Source organism: Coturnix japonica, chromosome 3 (genome assembly GCF_054131305.1).
Source record: "Coturnix japonica strain WE chromosome 3, WE-NBRP24, whole genome shotgun sequence".
Classification (NCBI taxonomy): domain Eukaryota; kingdom Metazoa; phylum Chordata; class Aves; order Galliformes; family Phasianidae; genus Coturnix; species Coturnix japonica.
In genome coordinates this window covers 45,347,518-45,370,110 of record NC_140665.1, presented here as the reverse complement: position 1 = coordinate 45,370,110, position 22,593 = coordinate 45,347,518, and the positions used below count along the sequence as shown (strand labels likewise).

General features: G+C 35.3%; 1 protein-coding gene across 9 annotated transcripts in view; it reads right to left on the bottom strand.

Annotated features, from left to right (window-relative positions):
- Nucleotides 1–271: 271 nt before the first annotated feature.
- The window catches only part of STXBP5 (syntaxin binding protein 5), a 97,832-nt gene continuing 75,510 nt past the window's right edge, over nucleotides 272–22,593 (bottom strand). For 7 of the 9 annotated variants that reach the window (XM_015858124.3, XM_032443282.2, XM_032443283.2 and 4 more), the window contains 7 exons: nucleotides 18,962–19,012; nucleotides 13,962–14,201; nucleotides 12,275–12,644; nucleotides 10,297–10,462; nucleotides 9,385–9,496; nucleotides 6,580–6,800; nucleotides 272–5,959 (listed from right to left, as the gene is read on the bottom strand). In XM_015858124.3, the coding sequence (XP_015713610.2) occupies nucleotides 5,918–5,959; nucleotides 6,580–6,800; nucleotides 9,385–9,496; nucleotides 10,297–10,462; nucleotides 12,275–12,644; nucleotides 13,962–14,201; nucleotides 18,962–19,012 (1,202 nt within the window). In that variant the 3' untranslated portion in view covers nucleotides 272–5,917. The remainder of the gene's footprint in view (nucleotides 5,960–6,579; nucleotides 6,801–9,384; nucleotides 9,497–10,296; nucleotides 10,463–12,274; nucleotides 12,645–13,961; nucleotides 14,202–18,961; nucleotides 19,013–22,593) is intronic. The other 2 variants (XM_032443284.2, XM_015858126.3) reach the window with 1 other exon arrangement.

The following is a 22,593-nucleotide window of genomic DNA, read 5'->3' as shown; positions in this document are numbered from 1 at the left end:
CACTGAGGTGCAGCAACAGGTGGAATCTCAGGATGCATTTCAGAATTACTGTCCCAGACTCCCTTCAGATTCAGCATCACCCAGAGCACATTTACAAAGTTCCTCCCCAAAATGGCAGACAAAATGTAACAGGTTGCAAGCTGGCCTTGCAAGATGTTCCTATTATAAGGGATATTAAAACCTTAAGCAAAATTAAGACTTCTGGCAAGTCCAGAGTTACTGCACGCTCCTGACAGCTAGAGGGAAAAAGAAAAAGATTAAGTTAAACTCATTTCAGGAGAGATTTGAATAGTTTATTTTTGCCCAATCAGAGCCCTTCAGCATAATGACACATTCATATACACATATATGAACATTTTTTTTTTTCTTTCTGAAACATTAATGTATAATACATTTTAAATTTAAAATACCAGCTGCACAGGTATTTTTATTTACAAAAATATTCCATACTTAATTTTTTTTATTTTTATTTTTTTTTAACTTTCTTACGATGACATAGTTCAGTTCAAGTACATGTAAGTAAAATAACTCTATGCGATCTAACATAGTTGTGTTTGTAACAGTACAGTTTGCAGTTCATATGAAACTATATTTGTAGACAGATGGATTTGCAACCCTACCTAAAAATGCATATTCCAGTAATCACCCTCAGAAGAGCTAGTGGGGGCTCAGCAAGATTCAAAGGAAAATAAGTTGCAATGAACAAAGAAAAAACATACATGTACACACTAAGATATACATAAACGAGAACTGCTACACTTCAAGCATGCTTACCCACAGGAGGGCAACGTTAGAAAAATTTACTGATTCTTCCCCTCCCCCCCCATGATGCTGGTACAATGAAGCAGTAGCATAACTAGAAAGCAGCATGTTTTCCTAGTTCTAACCACTACAGATAGCAGAGCTCAGGTCTAAAATAACGTAGTACTGCTTATTTACAGTTCTTTTTTTTTTTTTTTTTAAAGGGAATATTTAAAACATGTTCCCACACCCCACGCCCTTTGCGTCACCTATTAACTGAACGGTAGTGGTAATCCACATACAACTCCTTACGTATTTTCAACTGAAACAGTTTAACTTCTTGTTATATTTTTTTGCCTGGTAATATGTAACTTAAGTACTAATGAAAACAAAAGCAAGTGTCAAAAAAACCTATGTCTGTATGACCTAAACATTTCTAGGCACATTACGTGAAAAACCAAAAGGAATGCGGATTGACACCTTTCTTTTGACTGCTGAATGTTTCCCTCATTTCTTCTTTGCTTAGACCAACATCTTTCAGCACATATCTTAAAGACTGTAAAAGGACACAGAAACGCAGTACACCCATTGGCTTGGAACAGTAATTAAAACAGATTATAGATAGCACATCTTCATAACACGCAAAAGAAAGGGAAACTGGCCCAGCTTAAACTGGCTTCTCAATGACAACTCAAATAAGACTAATGTGCTTGATCCACCTACCCCATACATATTGTTTTACTCCCTCCCCTCCAAATATCATTCCTTTTGTCTAGAAAGTATGCAAAAATATGCAGCATAGTCATCAACATCTGCCCAGAAAGACTTCAGTACGTCATGCAAGAAATTAGCTAGAATGAAGTAAATCCCACTGACAAATTACGCTGTAAACTTGCAGAGCTTGGCATGTCCTTATGTATCTTTCCCCTGTGCTGAACTTCAGCGGCCATCAGTATCTCTACGGGGTATGTGGAACTACGATGAGAAAAGGGCAGGGGGCACATCAGTCACAGGCTATAGGTTTGTTTGACACACGTTTGGAATACAAAAAAAAAAGTGATTTACGTGTAAAGAGCTGAAGTATAAAAGAAGACTTGTATGTGTCAAATGAAAGCTGTAGTGGACAAACCTCACGTCGATCTTTGGGAACTTAAGGAGTCCAAAGAATATAGCTGAAAATTCTTGCATGTAATTATTCAGAATTAAAAAATTGATGTTCCGTTGGTTATCCGAATGCACCATCTTCCCCCTTTGTACTTAGGGAAATTTTTAAGCATGTTTGAAATGGGAAATAAAAATAGGTATGATCATTTTCTGCAAAGCAAAATGGGCTATTGGTTTTCATTGCTTAGTAGTTGTATCATCTCGATATGAGATATGAATGTATTCATAAGCTTAAAACAACTTCTTCTATGGATAATATACACACTTTAAGTACTTTGACTTAAAAATTGAACATAAGTCTTTTTAAAATTAAAGGTAGAAGTGTACATATAAAAATTATTTAAAACTAAAAGTATATTCTTAAGCAGTATGTATAAATATAACAGATTTTTATTGTATTATCTAGTAACAAATCTGAAAGTGTTGCAGTAATTTATAAACTCAATGCTGACACAGGATAAGTGCTTTTCATTAGATTCTATGTTGTATATACTTGTATATACATATTTGCTAAGAAAACACACATTCTAAATTATAGTCACATAATTAGCAAAGGTGCCCAAAAGTAATCTGCTCTAAACTCTTCATCGAATGTGTGTACTTATATACAAATAATGAACCTGAACTCCACAACTGTAGAAACAAAATTAAGGAATAAAATACCATGACTTAATTAAAGTGCAGGAAAAATTCAAGTTTAAATGTTCAGGTCAGATCAGTGCTATTCATTAAGCAAAAAGGAATTTAAAAGAAAAAAAAAAAAAAAAGGAAAAGAGTAAAGGAGAACAAAAAGGAAAAAGGAGATGAACTTGCTTCCAAAATCCTCCTTTGGATGTAGCTTTCTAACATCACCTGTCATGTAAATACCACCTCAGGCAAAAATCTTGGTATATAGACAGACAAAGAGCACAAGTATATATTACTACATATTATAACTGTTTGCCAAAGAACAAATCACTGGAGATGCCTGTGGTGTAACACTTTCAGACTTATTTGGAATACACACATATTTACACATATCAACATTCAGAAGTTACAATTTGGCAGGACTAAGGTGAAGAAAAAGCTTCTTCAGTTTACAGTTCCTAATGAGACACACTACATATAAACAGATAGGTAGCAGCAGTTTCTTACAGTTCCATCAAATAAAAATAAAAATAAAAAAGTAATAGCTCAATTGCATCTTGTAATTTTCCAGACACTCTAAAAAAGGTTTCACACAACTAAAATGCTAGCAAAAAAAAATAAATCAGGGGTGCTTCCGCCCCAAAAAGGATTTTAATGTACTTTGCTGTACAAAAGGTGCACCACCAAGAGCAGAATAAGATACGTCTATGATCAACTTCCTTCCACAGAGAAGGAGAAGGAAACATTTTACACTGAGATTGTATATAGCCCCTGTTATTGACCAAGAACCATTTCTGCATTCATCTCACGAGCTATCCTTTCTTTAGTTTTCATTGCCAGAAACATGTGCAACAAAAGATTCAACCACGATAGATTCTATAATTCCAAACAGACCTCTACTCTCCTCTGGCACGTGGTCTCTCACTGCCTCATTTTTTGCTTGCTGGTGGTCAACAAATGTATCTCAATGGGAGAAAGTTCAGTATGCTTTTCTTCCAAGCCAGGGCCATCTTCCTTTGAACTTACAAGACAATTTGCTTTTTTTATTCCATCTTCTCCCCCCAGAGATTAATCAGACTAATTTTCCAGGATGATTCTGTTGTTCTGAAATACAGTTTTATCTTCACCAAGTTAAATAATAATCAGTCATCCCAATTTACAAATGTGAGAAAAGGAAGGATGCAAAACATCAGGTAGGGTGTTCTATTTTTATAAATGGTATGACCATATTTTACCTGGACTTTAAACAAAATGGCATTGTTTTAAATATACACTGGACATAAAGTAGGCAGAGGCAAAAAAAAAAAAGTGTGGAAAGCAGAATTATTTAACCAGAGCTAACACTGCCTCAATAGATATAGTAGAGAGACATCAAGAAATCATAATGCTGCATGTTCAAATGGTGATGTTCAAATATGTTACGGTCCTTGAACAGCTCACATGGTATCGTATGCCCTCATACTGACAACAAAAATTCACTTACTTTTACCAAATGCCCTGATAGATCCTGATCTGTTGTGTGGCAACCCTGCCCACAGCAGGAGTGGTGATCAGATGATCCTTAAGGTCTCTTCCAACTCAAGCTATTCAGTGAAAGATAAAATCATAACCTTCATCAATTTGTGCTACAAAACCCAAAGTGCACTTGCTTGGATGAGTGACAAACTTTAAAAATGAATTAAGAACCACCATTAACTTTACTATTTGGCATCTTTTTATGTGTATTGTAAGGATCACATATCTGCAAACCTGAAAAATAGCTTTAAAATAAAAACTATAGCCCATGTTTGGCTTGAGCAACATTTGGAATGTGTGTGAGGAAAAGCACACATAGAATGTGGTACTCGGACAAGCAGACTCAAATGATTTCAGACCATGTTGCAAGGAATGACCTATGGAGTGATCTACCAGCTTCTAAGCATTCCCTTTTGTAAAATAAAAACAGTCAGTAACTGCCTCCTGCCTTTTTGAGGAAAACAAAGGCCGAATTCATTTTCGAAATGCAAACATTTATTTTAAAAGACCTCTGGTCAGCCCCACTGCTGCAGCTTCAGTTCAGCAGCCACTAACATGTTCACTCAACTAAATGATTTACCTCACCCGACTCGATGATTATTTCACCAATTTCTGAAGTTTTAGTGGACACTTATTATTTGCCACATAACTAAAAACACTGCTTCAGAGACTAAATCCACACTTCAGGCAAGCTGCCTTTAGCATTTGGTGGGGCTGAGATAGGTACTTGTAAAATAGCTCTACAAGCAGGATCTAGAAATTGGCTGAACAATATCCTGACAATTATTAAATATTAGATGCTTGCCATTATTCATGCATCAGCACCTCCATGGTGTGTAAAAATGATTGAAAACCTGAGTACAAGATTATCTGATTTAACAGTAAAGGATTAAAGGGGCATCCAGAACTTACGTTTTAAGCAAAACTATCCCAGGTATTTTAATTAATGGCTGTAAAGATACATTCTGTTAAAGTTCTATAAAAATTCACAGCATGAATGGAACCCACAGCCAATTCTAAACATTACACAAACTGAACCAATAACTATTTTTGGCAAAAAGTAATATGTAACTAAACTAAAGTATTCTTACCACAATGAATATGTTACCACATTTCACAATGCACATCCATAACACAAATGAAAACTCCCAGCATGACACATTCCAGTCATATTCACTTGACTTCTTTTAATGCAAAAAAGGTGTATTCTCTTGTTTTGCACTTCACAGAATATGATGTGAATACAAGAATACTAGATCGGGGTCCAAGAAAAGACTATGCACAGGTCAACTATGTATACAATTTTCAACATGAAATCTTCCAAGCTTCCAGCTTTTCTGATGAAAGAAATGACAGCAAGCTTCCACTCTTCTTCAACGATAACAGTAAATATAGTGAGTCCTAGAGAGGGTAAGCCTAAGTCAGCTACTGTCCAGCAAGACAAAGAACTTTATTCCAGCTCTTGGACCCCTGATTTATTGCCTCTCCTCACAGGGAGGGTGTAACACTGGCAGCAAGTACAACAGCACAAAAACTTTTGGCATGAGATATTAACACAGGATTGACCCTGAATTGCCCCTGCCCATCACACTACATTCTTCCTTTACCTCTTTTCCACACATTTCAATTACCTGCTCTGTATTCCAACTCTCAGTTATCCAACAGCGAAGAAACGCTCAGGTTTTCTTTCTCATATATAAAGCTCCTCAGTTAAAGCCATGACTGAGGTAAAACAGTGTGTGATTTGTGCTAGGAAACAACATTATCCAATGTTGAATACTCCTTTAAATTTCAATGTTCCTGTCAAAATTAATGAAAACCAATATTTCTTCATCAGGACAAAATCAAACAACGTAATCAGTGAGCATCATCAGAATTGGTACCACTTCTTGTCTTTGTACTTCAACATCATCTAAAAAAAAAACCACAAAAAAAACAACAATTTCTAATTAATGTTTCTATTATGCACCAAAAAGTGCAGTGATACAAACAGATTAGACATTTATAAAGCAGCATTACTGAACAGTGAGCATTTGGCATGACAAATTTCCTAATGCTAACATCACTGCTGATCTTCTGGCCCCTGAGAGAAAAACAATTTGGGGAGAACAGGAAGGTTTCACAGGAGTTTGGGGCATGGAAAGAGATCTGCATAAACACTCAATAGAGTAGCTGCTCTTTTTACTAACTGAGGGAAAAACAAACTTGGTTTCATAGAATCTACATACAACTGGATCTTTCTTAGGAACCACAGGAATCCCACATGGAGCATTAGTTATCTAATTCAGTGGCAAATTCTTTCAGTGATGGGAAACAAGCAGCTCTTTTGGAAGTCTACGCACTACTCAGATAGATGAGACTCAGACAAAGTTGATTACCTTAACACTTATTAGGAGAAATAGCTATAAATAAAATGACACTGTATCCCCTTTAGAGTTCTTTAAAATGCCTTTAAAGCAGATGTCAGTTACTTGTAAAGCTTAAAGTAGTCAATCAGTGTAATGCTCTCAGTACAACATACAGTGAAATTACCTCATGAGCATGTTTCGAGAAAGAATCAGCACTGTAAAGCATAGCTGCAGTTTTTTCTTCCAGTTCTCCTAGTTTCTGTCCTCTTTCATCCAGCGCCAACCGGGCTCGTGCTAATTCTCCGACTACACCAGATGCTGCTCCTTTGACGCCCTCAATACCTCCAGGCCCTGGAATATGCTGGGCAAGACTTCTTGATGCCTTCCCAGATGCTGATTCTCCAACTGGTGGCATTTTCAAGGCAGCAAAAAGAGAGAAGAAATGTTTCTTATCATTATTACATAAACATTAATGTAAATAATTTATTAAAAAGCTGGGTTTTTATGCATGTACCTCATCATAAGTATGTATATGATCAATATTCACTACTCCGTTACTATTTAATCACATTGAGATTTTAAAGCACATTTCAGACCTTCCAGGCATGTTATATAATTTTTAATCTCATCGATACTCAAGTGTGAATTTACAGTGCTCACAAGAGCGGTGGCATCACTGTCAGTAACAGAATTGTATTTGCAAAACAGTTTTTAAATAATATAGTGTTTTAAACAGGGAGGGTGTTGTGAATTCAGCAATGCAGCAGAACTTTTGCTAATAAAATCTGTGGTCAATTCTCTAAGTGCTCCACTGGTACAGTCAGAGAATATGACTCTACCAGCATAAGTTTCCTTTGGTGGAAGTTCATTTTTAGATTCAGACAGGGAACAATCACGTATTATGGCTCCATGTTATTAAAAAGAAAGTAACATACATAAGGAAAAGATCAGTTCATCGAAAAGTAAACACATAAATAGTAAACTGAACAGCTACTACTTTTGTGACTGTACTGACTACATCTCCTCTACTGGAACATCAGCCACGTTGCTCAGTTTAGATGCGTAATGGAGATATCAATCTCTCTCAAGCTGAAACGTATACTCTACAGAAATTCTAGGAAAGGCCCCAAATCATCTTCTTGGGTGCTAAACTAAAACAACAAGATTTATTTTGTAACTTTGTCTCTTAAACAATGGAATTATAGTTTCTTTTTTTTTTTTTTTTTTCCCCCCCACAATCTAATAAGGCATGTTTTAACAAATCTTATTGAAGAAATTTCAGGTTTCTGATTTTATGCCTCTAAAAAGAAAATAAATTCTTTTCAACTAACTTATCTGTTCTTGAGAAACATATCTAAAGAAATTTCATTTATTACAGGCAGATTCTGCAGTGATCCTCATGTTAAGTATTAATACTTTAAAGACATTTTCAGATGTCTCAGTTGTCATTAAACTCACTTTCAGGTCACAATTCATCCAGCTTTTCTCCCTGTTCAGTATTTTCCTTCCGACAACTTGAACCAAAACAGATTTTGCTACTGAAAACCACTAAGCCTAAAATGGTTATGAAACCCATTTGAGATCTCCTTAAAAACAGATCAGAAGAGTCAACGAAATATGGTGAAAACTTGTAGTGATACAAAAAGGTAACTCTTAAGTGTGGTTTTCTTTGTCCACAAATGGGCAGTTTTTTCCTGTCCCAGTTATACTAATTAGATGTGTAACTTCTATATGTGGGTTTCTCTAATCGAATAACTTGATCAACCTTTCAAAGTATTACACATATACATTTATAAATGTAATATTTAAATTGGAAAATGTCTCTAACTATTTTATATATACAGACCTACTCAAAATATACAGACATTAGAAATAAAGATTAATTTGTATCAGTTATTTTGATCTAAAGAGGAGAGGAAGAGGAGAGGAAGAGGAGAGGAAGAGGAGAGGAAGAGGAGAGGAAGAGGAGAGGAAGAGGAGAGGAAGAGGAGAGGAAGAGGAGAGGAAGAGGAGAGGAAGAGGAGAGGAAGAGGAGAGGAAGAGGAGAGGAAGAGGAGAGGAAGAGGAGAGGAAGAGGAGAGGAAGAGGAGAGGAAGAGGAGAGGAAGAGGAGAGGAAGAGGAGAGGAAGAGGAGAGGAAGAGGAGAGGAAGAGGAGAGGAAGAGGAGAGGAAGAGGAGAGGAAGAGGAGAGGAAGAGGAGAGGAAGAGGAGAGGAAGAGGAGAGGAAGAGGAGAGGAAGAGGAGAGGAAGAGGAGAGGAAGAGGAGAGATTGCCAGGAATCTTGTTTGTTTAATAACAATATTTCATGCTGAAAAGGGGACAGTTCTATAAACCAATAGAAATTACATTATATAATGTTTAATCTGGCAAATATATGATTTAGTAAAAGTTCATTCACTTTTCCTTGAATGTAAGCAGATATTGCATACAACCACAACAAAAAGTTTATTAAATCTGTATTCAAAAAGTAATGAGAAAACAACAAAGCAATACAATTTTGGGTGCGTGTGAAATGTATCATACTGTGAATGGAGATCTAAATGAAATAACATACAATGAAAAATCATCTCTTTCAGTCCTGACACAAGTCAAACGATGAAAAAGAATCTAGGAAATTAACTGAAGTACATAATAGAGTTAATTTTTTTACTGTCCAAAACAGTGCTCTCTATAAACAGTTTATTTCCATTTAGCAGCATTAAAAGAATGACAGACAGTGCTATACACTTAAGATAAATAAGACTGGTTGTCCCGTTTATTGCCTTATCATCCAATTCTGAGTAAATGAGGTAAGGCAGTCTTGTGAGAAAACACTAACAAATTTTCTACTATTGCTGGTAAGTTGTAGAATATCTAAAGCTTTAGAAAAGTATTAAAGTATTTCTCCTCATTTAATTTCTCAATTTCCTCTTTGAAAACTGAATGTCCAGTTAACACAGGCAATATCTGGATGGAAATAACAGATTAATAAAGAATTCAAAAGACTTACAGAGTTCTTCTCTGTCAAGTGACTGCGCCCCACCTCCAAAGAGGCCTTTGAAGAACCCCCTGTTTGGTGCTTCTGGTGTTTCAACAGGAGTGAAGAGCTCACCTAACATTTCCTTGGCAATGAAGAGATACAAGAAGGCATACATCATTTCACATACAAATTAATGGAATACTTTGTCACTATGGACATTTATTTTGTGGATCTGAATTTCAAAATGAATATGCTTTAATGCGCATCTGCCTTTGCAGTAGATAGCTAACACTGCTTAGGAAGTAAAAATAAAAAACTGTTAGGAAATCTGTCCAAACCATCTGTCCTGACATTTGCAAGCTTATAGCTCAGGAATATTTGCAAAGAAATGTGATCGAGCAAAGCTGTATTTTCACCTCAAATTGGGCAGCACTCTTGATCTTGTTCAGTTGAAACTGAATCTACAAATAGTAATATGCACAGGTAGCATCAAAGCAGAGCTGGCAGACTAATTCTGTTATATCCACCTTCTATACAACTTGCAGGCCGAAGCAGTGTTGAGAATCTGTTCAAATTGTTAGTATCCTGGCAACTTAGTAGCTTCCTTGTATCTTAGTAATCCCAAATTATGTCCGTATACACCTCCAACAGAATTATTTGAACAAGATTTCTATTAACTGTGCATATTAAACAAAGATACATACAGACTAAAAAGGAAACTAAGTAAGACACATTCCAAATACAAGAGGATGGATAACAGTACAATGTAAGAGCGGGGGAAATGATTCACTCTGATTAAGACTTGGCAGTGAGCAAAATCAAACCATAAAAGCTGAAGCACTTAGTTTATGGCAAATATAATAATAAGCACTGTAAACTTAAAACTGAACTACTTGGACAACAGCTACGCTTGAAGACAGCAGATTTGGTTTTATTCATTACCTGAAGATTTTCACATGTTTCTTGACTGTAGGTGAGCCTCTGTATTTCAGTTGGTGAGACAAGATAGAGGGCTTGTCCATTATTGGTGAAGCAGAACGTTCTGGCTATTCGCATATTAGTGAGTGGCAGGTAATACACATCCAACAGTGGCCTTAAGCTTGGCAAACTTAAGAATTAAAAAAAAAAAAAAAAAAGAAATGTAACAGGATGTTGCATTATTTTTCTCTTCATGGTCATACAAGTACTGTATAAAGAGGGCATCATTTAATACAACTAGGAAATCTGCAAACATAAATATGCAGTACTTAAAGAACCTCAAAAGAGAAACTCAGACATCTGTATCACAAATGCATTTCAAAGCATTATTTAAACGATACTCTGAGTACATAAATCTCAGGCACACTTAAAACATTATTCAGTAATTACTAATGAAATATTTTAATAAATATCTACTTTTTTCTCCCTTCATATACAGTTGCCTCTTCTCTCAGGTGACAAGTTTCTTCTTGACTAAAACTGAAACCCAAGAGTTGTCCTCAGGAACCCAGGGAAATATGCAAAGACAGCGCATCCAAAGGAACAGAAAATTCAGTAAACTCAAACAGCATTCTTGTGAAGTTATGCCTGCCCTTTTTCATCTGACTGTATAAATAGAAAATGTATAAATATATGGTTTCTTTAAATAAAATGAAATCAGCTTAAAGCATTGTTTTGCTTACCTTGTTTTTTCTGTTTTCTGCATACATTACTGAAGTACTTAGTGCATTAAGCTACTGAAGAACAGATTCTACACATTCATTCTGTAATAACGCTCAAGCTGCCAAACATTTCTCTCCCTCAAAGAAATACTAAACGCAACTAAGAAGTGACTGAATGCCTTATGTCTCGATAAACAGAACCTTAAATGAACCCATATCTCAAAAATACTCCCTAGGAAATTTTTGTAAAAATAGAATTTACACACTAGCTGCAAATTTATCATCAATATATTAAGCAGCTTCTGCTGCTAAGATTCTTATTTCTAAAGACTAAAAAAGCAATAAAGGGGAATATTGAAACTGAAACTAATGATACAGAAAAAAATACCATACAAGCTAAAATAAGTTTCTTGTCTTCTGCTCTACTTCATAGTGATATTGAAATTTCTAAATGTTAGGCTGGCATTTTACAGACTGGGTGTTGTCCGATAGCAGGAGATTCACAAAGAAAAGAAAGAAGAATAGATAACATGACTTTAGTGGCAAGCTCTATGGGTAAGAAATAAAAAGCATAAAAAGCAACATTCTTCTGTAAGCATGCTACCAGCAATGACACATTTGCCCAGCATAAATCTAAAATAGAATTCCTAGGATTAAACTATGAAGAGTGAACTGCTTTGCCACAGGTCCTTCCCCCCACCCCCCTCCATTACTACTCAGAATGAAAAGAGCATTTGTAAACCCTTAAGAAGAAGGACAGGTAAAAATTAAATAAATGACACAAGTACCCTCAAAATTACTTCTTCACACATTTATACATTTATGGATTTTTTAATACTAGAATTGCTATAAATTAATCTCACTTTTGAGACATGAGCAAGCTACAGAACAAAACAGAAAGCTCAAGACATGACTGAGAAGCAGACAGGACTGCAGTAGCTGCACAAAAATATGCAGAGCTGTGGTCAGCTAAAGGTCTGATTCAGGACAGGTTTTTCCAACAAGGAGTAAATTCCTTGTTGAGACAATTTTCAACAGTTATATCATGTTTGGAATTATTTGTTGAATTATAGTAATGACTTAAAATGATAAACTTGTTCACGTGCTAAGGGCAAAATTAATAGGAATATGTAATCAAAATATTCAGCTGCAGATGCTAGAAGTTTATCAACACTGAACTGGATGCCCGTTTTATTCGTATTCTTCTGGAAAGAAATTCATCTAGCAGGAGACTCATATCATATATATATTCATATACATTACTATCTATTAGGTCTTACCTAAAAGCCATAATATGTCCATTGGCACAGAAACATGCAAGGCAAATACTGTTACTCAATGATACTATATCTCCACGAAGAACAAAAGAAGTCTCTGTTATGTTATGCTTATAAATACAGTTTTGGGATGGCAGTGAGATAACTTTTGCTTGCTTTTCAGAACATATCACTGCATATTGGTTTTCACTGATTTCCTGAGAGGATGAGGGGGACACTGAGACTGGTCGTCTCTTTTTCGATTTATCTTTTTCATCTTTATCTTCAGGAACATTATGTTCTCTCCAGGGTTCATGAGCAGGTGGGACTAAAGATCCAGTAGTATCCAGAAAAGCCATTCTCAAGATTGCCCCTTTTAGCCTCAGGATGGTTCCTAGGAAATATAAATTGAGCACATTTCTAAAACAGTCCTAAATTGTCATTCAAACTAAAAAAAATACTCCCTTAACAAGCTAGAACAATGAAAACTAAACTAGAGCTTAGGGTTACCTCTACCAAAATAGACTTAAAATTTCTGGACTTGAAGCATGTACAAGTGCATGTACATTCAATAAATTATTAAAACAGTTTTCAAAGTTTAAATACATACATGCATACACTCCATTAACACCAACATAAATGTATACATTTATTAGGAGAACCAAGCCAGAATGCATATTTATATTGAATTCCAGTGTCAAGCACAATTCATTTTATTCTCTCTTGAGGAGCTGTGCACTCAGTATCTACCATAAATGCAATTAACAAGAATTTTTCCTTCAAAATGGGTTCAGAAACTGGCAACTTGTTTTCTTTTTCTTTTTTCCTACAGTTAACATTTGAATCCACTTCTCTCTAGCATAAAACAAAAATGTTTTCCTTCTCAACTGCTTGTGTTTAATTGTAGGCTGATATATTTCTTTTTTCACTCATTTAGTCACACACAAGTAGTAACAGAAAAATTTATTAAATGCATAATAAATAATATGTATTGCAGCAGATCTGATGATTCAACACACTGTCCAGTCTGTTGCTTTGCCTTCAACATAAAACATTACCAAATCTGAATACTGTTAATGCAAACATGGTCTAATGACCATATTGTTCACACCATTACTTCAAACAGGAGTGCAATTTTTCTGTAAAGCAGACCATCATGCTCTGTAATGAAACTGTGGTAGTAAGAAAGCCAAAACTATTCCTAACAGTGTATTATTCAGTTTTTATCTTTGTTAAAATAAAAAAAAAGAGTAATATATAATTATAACAAAATCAGTTGCTGTGTACCAGCAAAACAAAACAAGGTATTTCAGTAATTCAAAGGAACATTTCATCACTAATATTTGAAGTATTAAAATATATAGCTCTTATTTTTTATTTTTTCCACTATTCACTAAAATCTTATGTTGCAATTAGAAAATACTTAAAATGCACATCTCCATTGATCAATAATAGTCATTGGCTACATGAAAGCTAGAAGGTCTGCTTTTGTCAGCATATATAGTTCTATATTTTTATACTTTATGAGATCATACTATCAACTTGGCAACTTTAAAATTCTGGTTATAAAGCAAGCAACCTAGATTGTTAAACCTATTAGCCAGTACATACTAATTTCCAATTAGTCCATAATTGAGAACAAGTTTATTAAAAAAAGCATGAATAACAATAATACTTGGCATGCTTGAGTGCCCATCTGCTTTGTACTCACCACTAGGAGAAACAATTACTGGCTGAAGAAGTCTTTGCTCTCCTCCTGGGGGTAGGTTCAGTACAATGACAAGCACTGTACCCAGGGTGGTACCAACCCACAGGCACGGAGAAGGTGATGTATCAGCCTTTCTTGTGAAAGTCTCACAGAAATGAAGAGCTGAAATTGCCTCACGTGACTCTTTGTCAATGCTAGTTACACTAGAACTCCTGGATCGACTGAAAGAGTTGTCTTTAACATCTGAAAATAAATCAGTATTAATTAGAAGAACTAAATATAGGAATTAAGAAAATTAAGATTTTATTTTGGTTTCGTTGTTTAGCATAGAATACATATATTATGTATCAGTCTATTGATTTTTATTACTATTTTATTTTCCCTTAATGATAGCTCCTTCTAATTCAGTTTCCACTATTTTATTCTGAACAAGGCATCCCAGATTTGCAGAGATAGCAATCAGGTTATTTCATGAATGACTTATCATAGAATGGACTATGTTAGAAGGGACCTTAAAGATCACCTAGTTCCAACCCTCTGATGTAGGCAGGGCTGCCACCAACTAGATCAGGATGCCCAGGGCCCCATCCAACTTGGCCTTGAATGCCTCCAGGGATAGGGCATCCACATTGTGGGCAATCTGTTCCAGTGTCTCACCACCCTCATGGTGAAGTTTCTAATAGCTAATCTAAATCTACCCTTCATTTATTTATTTATTTATTTATTTATTTATTTAAATATAGTTTAAACTCTCATCCTTTGTCCTGTCACTACATTCCCTAGAAAAGTACATGACATTTCTTATCTCAAGGTAGAAGGAGCAGTTATCAATCATTAAGAGTTCTTAGAAAAACTCAAACAAGTGAATTACATACCTGTCTGTAATTTCCTAATTGACCAAGTTAAAAACCACTGGCTTCCACAAAGCATGATTTAATGATTTTATGAAGATATAACTACATTAAGACCTACAAAACATCCAGACAGACTGACAGTCTGTAATGATTCAGTATTGTCCCACTTCAGGAAACTGCCCAGAGGAGGTCTTGGGTTATTAACATACACCTGAATTTTCAATCAGAGAAACACTCAAGGCCACCAAACACAATTGGAACTGTCACGCAAAGCTGAAGATTTCTGTTTTGAATACAGTACAAGGTGGCACCAAAACTTTTCAGGATGTCTTATTCTTTGCTTAGCAAATAAGTTTCTCTTAACAGAGTGAATTCATATACTAACAAAAATCATCGAATTAGAAATCACGCTGCTCTATTCTAGACATGTGCTGTGTGCACACGTGGCAATGCTTAATATATCAGCACATCTGAAGCTATCTGTGCACTCTCCAATTAATGCTTGACTTTCTCAATGCATAATTCCAACATTTTAGCACAATGCAATCCTTATCAGCACAAGTCTGATGCATACCACATAATGACTTCCTAAAACTAAGTTACTGTTTTGTATCTTTGGTTGGAGAATGGAGGCAAGCGACATTTCATAAGCAGGACTAATAAAGAACAACACTAAACTACATACCTAAAGTATCAAAATAGTAATTTCATTGAATGATTGCAGAAATTTCTACAAGAAATATCTAACTTACATTTGAAAAAGCATAGAAACTTGATTTCAACTGACTGAATACAGTCATCTAAAAAAAAAAACAGTGAATATCTCAGGAGAGACCCATCTTACTCCAACAGTGACAGAAAAATTCTTGTCCTGCTTACTTTTACATAGTTCAAATATAAAATACCAAGCATTAAGAAGGTCAACACTCAGATACTGATGCAAAGTTTACATATTTAAAACCAATGTCCAGAAAAAGTAGTCAAATCAAGTTAGAAATGGTGAAAAAGATAATTTGTGTTTTATAATTTTTCTGATGACCACAGCCTCTTAAGATGCTTCTTTAAGGTTTGATTTTTATTTTATTTTTTTAAACTTTAACAGATTAGTCACTCTGAATACACTAAACATCAGAATTTTGCTTACATTAAAATAACACATTTTGAAAAGATTAAAAAAGCTTAGGTGGTCTCCAAATTAAGGTAAAAAACAAAAGCTGGAACATATTGATACATTCAGAATCAGAAATGCAACTCAACTGTAAACTTTTTGTGTAAAGAAAAGCTAACCCAAATCCTAGCAGCTTACTAGAACTTCAGGGTACCTGTGGTTTCTCTAATTCTATTCCTTTGACTTAAGATCTGGGAACACACTTTCTGTATGCCTTATTTCAGGTAAGATCCTTCCCCCTTTCCCAAGAAAAATACAATTAATGCAACAGGCATAACTTGCACATTTCTTCAGTTACAGCCGCTTTAACATCTGAAAAGTATGCATACAAATTCCAGGTGTATTGAAAAAAACAACAACAAAAACGAACTGGCCAGACAATACAGGCATTGTGGAGAGTGAACAACCGATTCACAGAAGATAACGGAGTAAAAGGTTTGACTGCGTTAATGTGTATTTATTTACCCTGAGGTCACGGAAGGATCTATGGTTTGTTAATGGAATATTTTCAAATGAAGAGGAAGGAACAATGGTGCAATGGCTCACTACACACCACTTCATCAGAAGGAAGGAAAGATGAGGATCTTCTGAGCAAATAAACCAAAGGATAGGATTTAGTGGTAATGACAGTAACCAGCTGGGTTACAGCAGTGAAAAGGAGTGGTATAATGCAGACTGGAGTATGATGAAGACAACTTCTATTTTAAAAATTGGAGCATAAATGCAGAAGCACGTTTTGTTTTAGCCACGTAGGGAGGTAAGGAGTAGTTTAAAGATCTAGACAGAAAAGTGATTTCAAAGAAAGCACTCATGAAGGAGTGAAAGTGGTCAAGGTTCAAGAAGTCACGTAAAGAAACAAGAGAAAATGATGAAGATATTAAACTTGGGAGAAAGGCATTTCAGCTGTTTCCTTGAGCCAGTAGATATGGTCACATAATTAACCAAAAAGCAAAAGATATAATCAAGTTGAGAGTTACTGAAGAACACTATTGAAAAGTTATTCCACTAGGAGAAAAAAATACCGAATAAAATCAGACTATCATCATCTCAGGTTGTTATTTACAGACTTAAAGACTAGAAAATAAAACTTTTACAAGAACAAAAAGTGTTACTTAAGTGTATATAGCCACACATGGGTATAGTCAAGCAAAAACAGTCAAATATCATTACAGTTAGATGTTAAAAGATACTTTATAAATACTCAATAAGTGAGTTGATCAAATAAAGGTTCCATTATATTATTAGAAAAAACCAGCAACAATCACACATAAAACACTGAATTCTATTTCTAGTCACTTACAGTTACTGAAGAATTTCAAATAAAAACAAACAAACAAAAAAATAGCATTCAATAACATTTTTGTGCAAACATATCCCAGTTTGCAAAGTCTGACAAAATTAAACTGAAATCATCCCTAACCTGTCAGTGATGGGAGTGAGGAAGAACAGACATTGAAAAGACAAATAGAATTTCTGTGCTCATTGGTGTCAACAAAGCCATGGTTAAATCCTTCTAGATCCAGGCACAAGAGTTTCAGAAAGATGAAGAAAATTATATTGTCCAGAAGAATTATCAGAAGGCATCCTAGATTTAGTCAAGGTAAATTGGCAAAGGAGAGGGAGCTTAATTTCATAAAAACAAATAAATAAACAAACAAAAAAATGCAACAAAACCAAGCACTTCAAACCTAACTGCAAAAATGAAGATAAGTGATATGATAGTAGGTAGCTTTCAGCATCTACAAAGATGTCTACCAAAGAAATGGAGTAACAGTTATCTGTGTTCCTCGTGGAAAGGACAAGAAAAAAATCTGAATTAGTATGGGAATAAGGGAGACGGTCTGACTAACAGAAAATTTATTTAACTGGATATAAACCATAAACTTCATCTGGTATTTTTTTAGGAACTTATTTATTGGAGACCCATGAATCAATGAGAGGTTAAACTGGCAGACACTTGGATCTTTGCCACAGCAGTGGATTAAATGATCTCTGAGGGTTCCTTACAGCTTCACATTTCTATGAGTGGAGCAAGCTGTAACGTAAATCATGGTGGTCCAAATCTGAAGTTTCAGGATATTCCAATATCATCAACTGTTCTCTTGCTGATAGTGGTAATTTTCAAATGCATGTTTCTGCACCCACCAGTTTGAACCTGATCTGTATTCTACAGGGGCTGTGGAAAGGATTCTGCTGCAGAAGCAGCAGGAGGGAGCTGTGAGAGGCAAAATGAAGCTTTCCTACTCAGGCTGCATCTACTGCTGCGGGTCTACAGCTGTCCCTGATCATCTCCAGAGAAAAAAGCTGAGGAGCTGCATCTGATCTACAAGCTGGCGGTCAACTTTTGATGACAAAGTAATAAAAATGTCTATTTGTTTGTATGTTTTAATTATGCAATATCACGACCTTTAGCAATACAAGCTTCATAAATGAAATGCTTACTATGTAAAAAGAGTAATTAAAAAAAAAAAAAGAAATTCTCAGACTGGTCATCCATCCAGCAAACAGTTGTACAGCATTTTCATTGATAGAAAATGATCTTAATGCCATTAACACTTGTAAAAACATGTCCAACCTTCTAATGGACCTCAGTATATCCTCATTCCTAGATACTGTATAGTTTCAATTTGAAAAGTATTGGACGGCTTCAAATTGGCAAGCAATTTTCCTTACAATAAATTACCTGCTTATTCACACTTTTTCTATCACAGCACTACCGTAAGAGTGACAGATGCCTAATAAAAAAAAATCACCAAAACGCGCTAAGCCACATACAAGATTTGCAGGCTTACCTTACAATGACAGCAATGATGTTTTGTGCCAGGGAACCCCCCAAATGAGCGGAATTAAAATTTAAGTTCTACAGTTCAAATAAAGCAACCCAGTCATGACATTTTACATGCTCAAGGATTCTTACTTAAATGTATTCACATTCTGTAAAACAATATCAGTAAATATAAAATGCAACTCTGTAAACTTACCTAAATCAGGCTTTAACTCAGTTGGCAAACTTAGCTTCCTGGACATCTTTGCTGAAAAGTGAAGTATAGCCTTTTTTAAAAAGAATAAACACAATTTTGCTGGCCTTCATTTGCCTCTTCCCAATTATTTAATGTATCATTGTTTATAACGTTAACTGCAGTACTTAACAGGATTTCTGCTAAAGCAGAACCTCACTTTCACAAGTGAGGCATGCAAAGTAGAACATGGAAACTACTGTAATCCCCAAATATAGCATTTTATTACTTTTGCCAAACTTCATTTCCCCTTAGGCATCTGAAATAACTTGATATATTGGATAAATTTTGTTTTGGCTCAAACTCAAGATTTATCTTTTCAGGTAAAAGGAGATAATGCAGCTCCTACAAGAATGTGCGCCGAAACTTTCATCAAGTTCACATCCCATCCACACTTCTGCCCTACTTCTTGATCAAACCTGAGATACTTAAAATGGAGAAAATAATACATTTTAATTACTCTAACATGTACACGTGTAAAATAAGCTAGTAATCTGAGATGCAATCTGCAATCTTAGAAGAACGAAGAAGTTATGAAGAATTTTAAAATGAGTGGCATGCAAACTCCTGTCACACTCAAAAAGAGCCATGTTCTGACAATACTGTGTGGAGATAAAGCATGTATCCAACATGCTGCTAAAACAGAGTCACTAGCAATCTTAATGCCATACGCCCCCCTTTCATCTTTACTCCAATAACTACTGGAGAACGGAAAAAAATGATGTAGACCAACAATAGAACTTGAATTTATTTCTTAGCCACATGCCTGAATTTTGATTCATTGTTTAGTTCTTCACTATCTTATAAGGGAAACACTTTTCTACCTAAAACAGATGTTGAGGATAGTCTCAGTTTAAGGAGTACCTTGTAATGTTTATCAGTCATAAGGCAGGATTGAATCTTTTTGCTCCTCTCATTTAAAAGTGGAATTCACTCATTCTATCTACCTGTTTAAACAAAAATAATTGTTTTCCACAAATTCCAAAAAGGAGTGTATGTTTCGAAGTTACTTCCACTCCATCATTAATGAAAGTATTTCACTGTATCATCAACTGTGCTCATCAATACTGCAAAGTCTAGTTAACTGAATGGTTGAACAGTTTTATTCCTGTCATATGTAATAAAAATTTGAGAGTAAGTCTCCAGAAATAACCTTCTCATTTCCTTCATGTGTCACTGTTACAAAGCACATCCTGGTCAAATTAAATTGAACTCAGACCACAGCGCTAGGCACATCAACATATTATATCTAATGCAGTCAGAAACTGAAAAGAGCACTGCAGCTACATACATACTTCCTACCCTTATCCTTGCATTGGCTGCTGCCCAGCTTAATGATGAGCCCAAAACTTATCTTAATGAAGTTTCTGACAAGGATTGTTCTCAACAAGATTAAGTTCTGCTTCAGATCAGTGCTCAGCTGTGCATACAGAAAAATGTGGTACAATGCAGCAATAACAACAAGGAATCTTTCTTCCTGCTGTCAGCTTTAACTTGCATCAGCTTGAAGAAAGATCAAGAAACCTCATCTGGAATCGTGAATTACAAGATGAGTGTTCCTCATTTTATGTTTTGTTTTGGACAAGTAAATTATAAAAGGCTGAGATACATAACAAAAGCTTAAGCACGCACACAAATTGAGCTACTTTTGTGCTCTTTGTTTTTGTTTTTTTTCCCCATGTGTGAATATAAGCAACCATTTAATCAGTTTGAAGACAACAGTGGTTGCTTCTGGCTTCTCAAATGGAAGTGTTCAATGATTTATTTTAACAACTTGGAGGGGGGTGGGGGGGGTTGGCAAAAAATAAGCTACTTAGGCAAAAGGTAACATGGAATATAGGCTGGTAGCATTGTATTCTAAGACTCAGTCCTCACTTTTAGCATTCTGCTCATTAGTGAAAAGCCAGCTACATGAACTAGGTTGAGGAGATAAAACAAATCTGCCCTTCAAATTTTTTTTTTAGCAAGCACTAAAAAATGCTTTTTTTGCATTTTTTATATTTATGCTAATAGAACAAGAAAATAAATGAGTTTTTAAAAGATCATCACGGCTAGAAATTGTGAATATGTTATGCAGAGAAGTTACATTTAAAAACTCGTTAAAAACCTCAATTATTCAAACGTAAATATTACTACTTAAACCAGACCCTATTTAAATAGCAGTACTGCCATCTTGTGTTTAGACAGAAAAGTGCCTCAAAAAGCAATAAGAAAATACAAGTATTTCACCAGCTAAATCATTTTCTAACCAGCATTACTTGGTGTAACAAGTACCTTGAAAGCATATATGTCTTACAGTTCACAAGTTTCAGAAAATTCAGTTTTTCCATGCCACAGATGGAAAAACAATATTGCCAGACATCACAGACATCATCTACGTGAATGATACTTTTCAGGTGATGGAAAAAAAAACCAAAAACAACAGGATTGAGATCTACAGAGAACATTCTTAACATTGGTTGTTTCATTCCAGTTGTACAACAGGGCAGTGGTGATGGTGGCTGCTCCTGCTGGGTGCAACTGACTTCAAGCAGTAGATGTAACGCCACAGTTAAATACCTCGGCAGTGACAGTGATTGCTGCCCCATTTACAGCCACGGTTGCCTTTCTGCAACCAGGGCAAGACAAGGAGATGGACTAAGGAATCATTTTGCTGCTCTTGACAGATGGCTGCTCCAGGCAACAACCATTTTGCTTTGTGCTTAGATCTACATTTTATAATCTTTAATATACAAACCCTAAGATCATACGTAGGCACATACCTACACTTTCTTTTGCTGATTTATATAACCAAATATGTATCCTATGAAAAGGAGATTAGACAACTGTCCAAAAACAACATACAGGATTCTTAAATATTTCTCATGTTTGTCTTGAGGGGAGAAAATGCGGAATGTTACATTGGCATAAGTAGGCTCAATCAATTCAATGAAAAAAACCTGCTGACTATCTGAAAAACACCTGAATAGGAGACTGTGGCTTAAAAGTAATATTTGTATCTTATGTGCAGCAGGTTATCCCAAACTATTTTACAAAGCGTTACTTGTAGAGCACAATAATTTGACAGCTGTGTACTATTTTTCTAAACTATTTGCTGGAAAGCCCTCTAAAAACTGTTAGGGAGACAAGTGTACTGATGCCTTGACAGACAAGAGAATGGTTTACATAGAACATAAAGCATTCAAAATTTCATAGGAAATATTTTAGCAGCATAGAATTTTTCCTTCTTCAAGGTATTTTTAGAAACTACAAAGTCCCCAAATGATTCAGTGTTTGACAGCTAATTCTGTGATGTCTGAACAATCAAATATTGTACTGCTGACAGTTAAAAGAAATACATCATCAGTGCTGAAATCTCAAAGCTTGGTATGACTTATCAAGTCATTTTACAAGAGATGTATGAAAATAGACCAACTTTGTATACCCACATTAAATCAGACAAAATGTTAAAAATGCTGGAAGAATCTGATATTGGGGTAACTAAGAATTCTAGACTGCTCTTAAGCTTTGATGTTATGAAAACAAAGTTAAAAGCTAATGATTTCAGCATAGCTTGGCAAATTTGGCTGTACATTTAGAATGTAGAAAATGTGGGA